Source organism: Coenobita brevimanus, chromosome 6 (assembly GCF_032717465.1).
Source record: "Coenobita brevimanus isolate Jiangsu-jjx chromosome 6, ASM3271746v2, whole genome shotgun sequence".
NCBI lineage: Eukaryota > Metazoa > Arthropoda > Malacostraca > Decapoda > Coenobitidae > Coenobita > Coenobita brevimanus.
This window is the reverse complement of record NC_136959.1, coordinates 58,001,963-58,010,096: the sequence shown is the minus strand read 5'-3', so window position 1 is coordinate 58,010,096 and position 8,134 is coordinate 58,001,963. Positions and strand designations below refer to the sequence as shown.

Genomic DNA, 8,134 nt, shown 5'->3' with positions numbered 1-8,134 from the left:
GGAAGAGGGAGGGATGGGAGAGAAAATGGAGGATGTAGGGAGAGAGGGAGATGGAATGTGAGGAAAGACATGAGAGAGAAGGTGTAGGGAAGTAATGCAAGGGGGGAAATGGGAAAAAGGGAAATGTAAAAAAAAAGAAAGAAAAAAAAGAGGGAGGGAGGAGAAGAGGGAATAAAGAATGGAACGAAGATGGGTAAAGAAAAATTATATATACAGATAGATAGATAGATAGATAGATAGATAGATAGAGAGAGAGAGAGAGAGAGAGAGAGAGAGAGAGAGAGAGAGAGAGAGAGAGACTGACTGAAAAAGTGAGACAAAGCGTACAGGTGGGTATTGTATAGACACGACAGAGAGGAGAGAAAAGTGGAGAAGAAAGAGATCAGAAGATATGGTGATAAAGGGGGAGGAAAGCTGAGGAGAGAGATAAGAAAAAAAAAAAAAGGGGGGGGGGAGAGACTGAGCCTTGAGAGAAAGCTTTTCTTCCTTCGCGTAATTGATGGAGATGGATGTCGAAAAAGAGATAAAGAAAAAAAATGAAGAAGCAATGGGACTTTGGAGATTCAGATGGATGTAGGGGGGGGGAGATCAGGAAGTATCTTAAACCACGAAGAAAGGTGAAAAAATGGAGATCAGGTTAAGTAAAAATTAGAATAACCAGCTTCTCTTCCCATCCCTTAGAAAGTTGGAATCTGAGAATGGAGACAAAAGAGATCTAGTTAGTGAAAGAAAAAGTGATACAGAGATGAGAGAAAGAAAACAAGAGAAAATAAGAGAGCAGTGGAAGAAAGAAGATAAGAATCAAACTGAGAGCAGTGAAAGAATATATGAAATCAAGACTTAAAAAACAAGAACGTAAGAGAATGAGGACAAGAGAAATGATGGTTGTATTAAGAGGCTTCCTCCAACTTCCTCAAAAAAGAGGAAATAAGAGAAAGAAGAAAAGAGAGGTAAAGGGAGATGTAAAAAATGTGAAAGAAGGAGAGGGGAGAGAAAAAAGACAAAAGTGATCATGAGAGAGATGAGGAACGAGTCAGACTGACATAGTGAGAGAGAGAAAAGTGCAAAAAGGCATGGCAGATAAACAGAGTAATGAGAGAATAAGTGAAAGAAAGAGGGATGAAAGAGAAATGGCAAGAGAGATGAAGGGAAGAGTGAGAGAGCGAGTGAAAGACAAAGATAAGTGCAAGAAGACAGATGAGATCAACAGGGGAGTGAGAGACGGAGCCTTCCTTGCACTCGCTCACTCTCTCACCGTTGCCCAACAAAGACCAATCCCATATTCAAGCTGTCAACTGGTCGCCGGCGGGGTCTGAGGCACTCACTCTTTTACGGCGGGCAGTCACGCAGAGAGAGAGAGAGAGAGAGAGAGAGAGAAGGTGAAACGGCTCTTTCCTTACTCAAGTCAGAACTGGAGAATCACTATGCCACGAAGCTTAATTCTTGAGTCTGAAAGGTTGAAGGTGTCCTGTATGAAAAGTTGTAGACCTTCATTTGTTAGCACTGTGTGTGTGTGTGTGTGTGTGTGTGTGTGTGTGTGTGTGTGTGTGTGTGTGTGTGTGTGTGTGTGTGTGTGTGTGTGTGTGTGTGCGTGTGTGTGCGTGTGTGTGCGTGTGTGTGTGTGTGTGTGTGTGTGCTGCGGTAGTGAAGGTTTCGCCTTTGTAAGGACAAATGTCAATAATTTCTTAGGTTTCTCATATGTGTGTGTGTGTGTGTGTGTGTGTGTGTGTGTGTGTGTGTGTGTGTGTGTGTGTGTGTGTGTGTGTGTGTGTGTGTGTGTGTGTGTGTGTGTGTGAGCGAGCGCGCGCGCGAGCTCGGGCCTTCCCATAATGTACCGCGATTATTGAGTCCGTTTAAGTGCCGTGAAAAGGAGGGTGACCTCAAGGGCAAGCTCCGCCAATCAAGGGATGGGGTGGGTGTGACGTCACGTGCCACACACACACACACACACACACACACACACACACACACACACACACACACACACACACACACACACACACGGCAGGTATGACATGAGGAGTGCAGTGTACGATGATGCCCGTGTACAGGGTCATGTGTACGTCTGCATGACTGTTCCTCTTGCCATGAACTTGAATATACAGTATTATAAATAATGACATATCAAGTAGGTATTAGGAGACAACAGTAGCGTTATAATAAAGGCAGTTTCTAACACATACGTTGTATTGTTAATATTAGTGACGTATGCGGAGATACAAGGCAAAAAACAAAAGCATAAAGCCTGGAAGAGCACGTGGGAAATGTTAAGACTGCCAGTAAAATTCGGCGCACCGACATCGTAAGAGTCACGCGCCGGGGCCAAGATTTACTGAGGGCACAGTATGGAGGCTGCAGTAGTCCATCTCCCGCGCCCCGTCCACACAGCCACGGAAGCCGCACCTCCCTCTCTTGCTCCTTCTCCGACACCGCCTGCGTCAGTCTCAAGGCGGACATCGCGCGGGACGGACGCACTGGCGCTTGTGACTACAGACTGGCCGACCATGGGAACACCAGTGCCAACGGAGACCAAGGATAACAGTGCCACAGAAAACACGAGTTCTAGCGGTGAGTGTGTGTGTGTGTCTGTGCTTTTATATCAGTGTCCAATGCATTCCTGCTTTATCTGCATTTCTGCAACAGTGTGTTGGCGTGATGCTGTTGTTGTTGAGTTGCCTGATCGTGTTCTCACTACAGGTGCCATGGCCACCGACCATCTGGACATCAAGTGGTGTCCGCCCACGTCCTCTCCGTCCCTGGGACCAACCACCTCCTCCCCGCCTGCCCACCAGCCGCTCTCCAGGGGCCTGTGCAACTCCCCCTTCACTACTCCCCTACCCAGAGTCCCCCCGGCCTTTCCACTGTTGCAGTCATTGCCGTTGCTGCCCTCAATGAGTGGGAGCGGGGTGAAGCAGGCGGGGGGCCTAGACCCTCGGGTGATGGGGCTGCTGGGAGGCTGTGGGCCCCTGAGTCAGCTTCCTTGGGCTGACCTGGCCCTGAACCGTTTGCTGCTAACTCCTGGGGGCCGGCTGAGCAGACCCAAGAAGCGGTACATCTGTAAGTACTGTCAGCGGGAGTTCACCAAGAGCTACAACCTGCTGATCCACGAGAGAACGCACACGGACGAGCGGCCCTTCCCCTGCGATATCTGCGGCAAGGCCTTCAGGAGACAGGACCACTTGCGCGACCACAAGTACATCCACAGTAAGGACAAGCCCTTCAAGTGTGAGGTGTGTGGCAAGGGCTTCTGCCAGGCACGAACCCTGGCCGTGCACAAGGCTCAGCACGCCCACGACACTCCCATGGCCATGCACAAGCCTCAGGACACCACCCAGACCTCGCCACTCCTTACGCACACGCCCCCTACCTCACCCACCGCGAGGGCCCTGGAAATGCGGGAGAGACTTGCCCCATACCCGACGCTGGCACATCTCCACAGGACTCTGGGCTCGGAACTTCAGGTGTTTCCAATTTACCCTCAACTTTCGCCCAGGGCGCCACCATATCCTGCCGCGGGGCACTTGAGCACGACCGCAAGTGGCACAGGGCTAACTGAACCAAAGAAAGAAGACCCCGACGTCATATTCGTAATGGCAGGTGACACAGCAGAAGTGGCTGAAGAGAAAGCCTTGGATCTGACCGTACCACGTAACAACAGACGACTGAACCACGAGTCTCCCCCTCCTGTGCTGTCCCTCGATCATAACAGGAACGAAATACTTAAATTCAGAGACAGTGTGGAACAGAAGACAGCGGGGAGAAATATGTTACTCAGTGAACGCGAAATCAAGCTGTGTTGAGAAAATGAGTGTATAAACAGTAAATGTTGTGATATTCTTCATTATAAAAGAAAAGAAAATACGAACTGAGGAGCTGTGTACGGAATTTTGAGATGCTGTGCAACTGTAGCCGTGCGCTGATGTGTGTAAAATGAATACAGAAAAAAAAAAAAGATGCTACTGAGTAATTTCACTTTTGTCATCTGGTTTAGTAGAGGTTTCACAGCCGGGACTAACCAGCCTAGCCCCGGGTCCGTACACTCCTGATGGGTGAAAAAAGATTAAATGATGATTGAATAATGAATGATCTATGAAAAGCCATGAACGTCCATGTGTAATTGAGATATCATGAATAATCTGCCAAATTTACTTTGCTGAACAAATGATGAAAGTGTCGTGATGATCTCTGTTGCATGTCTTTCTTTCACCCCTTCACTCCAATAACGTTTCAGTAGTTTAATCTTGCTGCCTCTAGACGATTTTATTGTTTCTGTGATAAATTTAGTAGTGATGGGGTAGATGAAGGAAATATCAGCTCTAACCTCTCCAGTTCGAAAAGTCTCTGATGCGCAGAACAAAATTGCCTGGAAACAGCAAGAATAAAATGAAGAATAGGTCATAGGAACGAAGGGGTAATGGTGTACCGTAGTGAATTTTGTATCTGAGAGAATGAGCGAACACTTGATGAGCGTGAGGACGCATATGCCCCGTCATATGGAGTCAAACTACTAGCCTTACGAAATCCATGAGTCATCTGTAAGTTATGTGTAGAATTACGATACCGTGCTGGAGGGGACGCTTCACGTGATGGCACCACCGTAAACGAGCTCTGGAACTGCACGGTTATATAGACGTCCCTCAACTCCCTCTCAGTATCCCGAAAAGACGATGGTGGTGGACAGGAAAAGGGCAGCCTCATCCTGCAGTCCACCGGGTTCACGTCCGGAGGAGCCTAGGGCTACAAGACTTTCGGTATAAAGGCGTTTCGGTTCTAGTACCTGCCATTTTTTAGTACCAGTAGTTGTAAATCATGTACAAGTGTTTTATTCTTAGACCTTGTTGCATTTCTTATAATAAAATGACGTGACAACAAATTCCAGATCCTGATATATTATTTCCGTTTCCGCCTGGTGCATGATGGGAAAACTAATTATAGAAAAATTATCCACTAAGATAATTTTAGAACAATGACTGTGATAAGTATTCTGTCCTTTGAATTAGGTAATTCTGTCTGTCTGTCTGTCTGTCTATCTGTCTGTCTGTCTCTCTGTATATATACCGGTATATATATATATATATATATATATATATCTTTCACCCCGTCCCTATTTTATGACACTTTTTTTTGTTTTGTTTTTGTTTTGTTTTAGTAGACCTGCTTACATGCATTCTCCTGTTAAGTCTGCCTACTTTTCAGTTGTTTTGTCTGTCCAACAAACTACTGCTATCTACCCATCCGATGGTTTACTTACCTACCTGCCAGCCTAAGAAAATCTATCTGTATATCTATCTCTATCTCTCTATTTTTATCCCAGACTGTTCCCACCTATGACTTAAATAGGAACCTGCATTTTTAAGTCGATGGTTGCGTGTCGTAGACTAGGGGAATGATTACTGGGTACTTTCCTTAACATTTACGCCATACGATTTCCCTTCAGCTCAGCAGAAATCCCTGTTAGTGAAGGCATTAGTCTGTGTATGTGAAAAGCATGGCAGTTCCCTGGTGTCTGGTATCTAAAAAAAATAACTCAGTTGGAATGAATTTTCTTCAGTCTTGAGACACTGATATCTGTGTTAAAAGCAGGTATTAACGAACAGTGTCTGAAGCCTAATTTTTACAACACCACTGATATGAAACCCCTGTCTTCATTTAAAGTCTGTAACATCAAACAGAAAAAAACGTAAACCCCAGTCTTGTAATACTCGTATTCATCCACGTTTTAACTCACCAACTCAAAAGTACAGCTTAAAAAAGAAAATTATTAGCTTTCAGTGTCAGAGTACGTTAGCTCTCATTTTCTTAACTCTTCACAAGCTAGGCACATCTTTTTTTACACTCACAGCGAACATTCTCGGCAACCACAAATATTCAGTGCAATTCAGACCACCCGAACTGCGGTCTTTTGGGCTTCCTACACGCCCCAACGAATAACGTTTGGGTGGAAGCGAAGGGAAGTGAGAGAGAATCAGGAGAGGGGGAGGGTAGCTTGTGGTGAGTGGTAGGGAGGGGAGAAGAGAGAAGATGGGAGAAGAGGCGAAGTGGAAAGAGGGAGATGAAAGAAGGAATATTCAACAAAGGAAAGGCAGCAAAAAAAAATAAATAAATAAAATAAGAGTAAAGAAAATGACAAAGACTGGAGAAAGAGAGAGAGAGAGAGAGAGAGAGAGAGAGAGAGAGAGAGAGAGCATCTGACAACCATATTACTCAAGAGGACAACACCGAAGGAGAGAAGAATGCAAGGAAGAGTAACAAGGAGGAGAAGGCCCACACAGGGAAACAAGCGGTCCTCAGTAACCCATTGAGGGAGACAAAAAACGGGAAGAAGAGAGTGAGGCAGGAGGGGGGACTGCTGACAATGACTAGAAGGCTGGGCTCAGCCTCTCATTAAGTCCCCTAGACCCTTGCCTTATGAGATGCTGCGACGGGTGATGTGCCTCTTCAAACGGAGGTTCTGGGATATACTGGAATAGTCGGTCTTGCTATCTGTCAGTTTATTTATCTACCTACATCTGTCTGTCTGCCCATCTACAAATGTATTTATCCAGAAATCTATCTTTCTGTCTGCCTAGTAGTATGCTGACACACACACACACACACACACACACACACACACACACACACACACACACACACACACACACACACACACAGCTGACGAAGAAATCACCTAGACATTTCCCCACAGAATATTACTTTCATGTCTATTCACTTCCTTGTCCCTATCGACGGAGGAGTTTTTGAAGTTAAACAGAGTTATACCTATGGACTACACAAGCGTCAACAAGGCAAAATCGCTACAGTTTTCAGATTCGAGGTGAGGACGTCCTACGACTTCCATCTCCCCTGGGAAGAAGGAAGAGAAAGTCCTGGAATTACAGTATATTAAGCCACTGAGAGAACGAACGCAACTTTGTAATTCTATCAAACTATCCTGCTTCCATTCACAACCGCCTGGATGGATATGTTGGCAAAATGGTCGGATTGTTTTTCATTAAACTCTAAAACCCGGTGAAGTATTTCATATTTTATTCCTGACACCGGCAAACGAGTTTACTTAGGAGGGTCTTTTTGAACTGGCGGGTTAAGCTATAGCCTTAATTAACAAATAGATGTCCTTCCGAAGTTGCATAAAATTGTCTGTAGGTAACAAGAATTAAAGAAAAAAAAACTCGTAACTGAAGAGGCCAAAGACATCCTTCTATGGGCTACCCGGTCGTTTGGGAGTCTGTTAATCATACAACACCGAAGGTCTATGGAGTTGTAAAGGGATGGAATGTGCGTGCAGGGGTTTGACTTCCGTACTATTGTTTCTGAGAGAGAGAGAGAGAGAGAGAGAGAGAGAGAGAGAGAGAGAGCGAGCACAAAGATGAAGTATATTGTGCGGTTTCACATGTTTAGTAGTTTACTGAAGAGGTAACGGCTGAGATCGCATCAAAAGGAACGCTGGTGCTACCCATGCTACCTCGAACGGCACATATAAAATAAAACTATTGTAACAGCAGAAGGCCTTATTATCATACCCTAGGAAGCAAACACTTATTTATATATTTTTCTATTGCATATCAACTTCCATGCTACATCGAACGGTAAACGGAATAGCACCACCATTGTATCCCCTCCATGCAGCTGACATCGGGGCGTGCAAGGTGCCCTATGGTTGTATCCCCTGGCTGAATATGAGTGTGAATTTATGCATTGTGTGGGGATGCGGCCGTGTGCAGGGTTGTCACGACTGGTGTTAATTTTCCCACGCTCTTGGTACGCCACATCTGCCCTATGCGTTGAGGTGGAGGAGGGGAGCTGGCTGCTTGGACGTCGAGTCGTCCTCTCCTTGTATGGAAGTCTACGTAAGCACTTCTTCCTTAGCCATATCTTTTACATATTGCGTCTCTTTGTACATCAACACAGTTTGCATCAGTATCATACAAGAGGATACTGATGTATAGGGTAATATCCAACGATGCTGGATAGAAAGCGGCCTCTTCCGTCACACTGCCGTAGCACCTAATGGGAAACAAAAAATAACACTTCTTTTTCCCAGTGCAAAAAGGAGTTTTATTCAAAACCTTGCAAAGTTCGTCCTTCTCAAGGTAAATTAAACGAAACCCAAATCAAGATCTAGTAATTTCGAGAA

At 45.4% G+C, this 8,134-nt stretch overlaps 1 protein-coding gene across 1 annotated transcript; it reads left to right on the top strand.

The window, feature by feature from the left end:
• The first annotated feature begins 2,504 nt into the window (after nt 1-2,504).
• On the top strand, nt 2,505-3,800 carry LOC145401320 (uncharacterized). Its single transcript, XM_080273648.1, has 2 exons — nt 2,505-2,568; nt 2,698-3,800. The coding sequence occupies exons 1-2, from the start codon at nt 2,505-2,507 to the stop codon at nt 3,798-3,800; spliced, it is 1,167 nt and encodes a 388-aa protein (XP_080129774.1).
• Nucleotides 3,801-8,134: the final 4,334 nt, after the last annotated feature.

Bases quoted from the DNA above. Each gene is read 5' to 3' on its own strand.
- LOC145401320 (XM_080273648.1), top strand. From the start codon at position 2,505: ATGGGAACACCAGTGCCAACGGAGACCAAGGATAACAGTGCCACAGAA. The intron at 2,569-2,697 runs GTGAGTGTGTGT...TTCTCACTACAG, and splicing joins AGAAAACACGAGTTCTAGCG to GTGCCATGGCCACCGACCAT.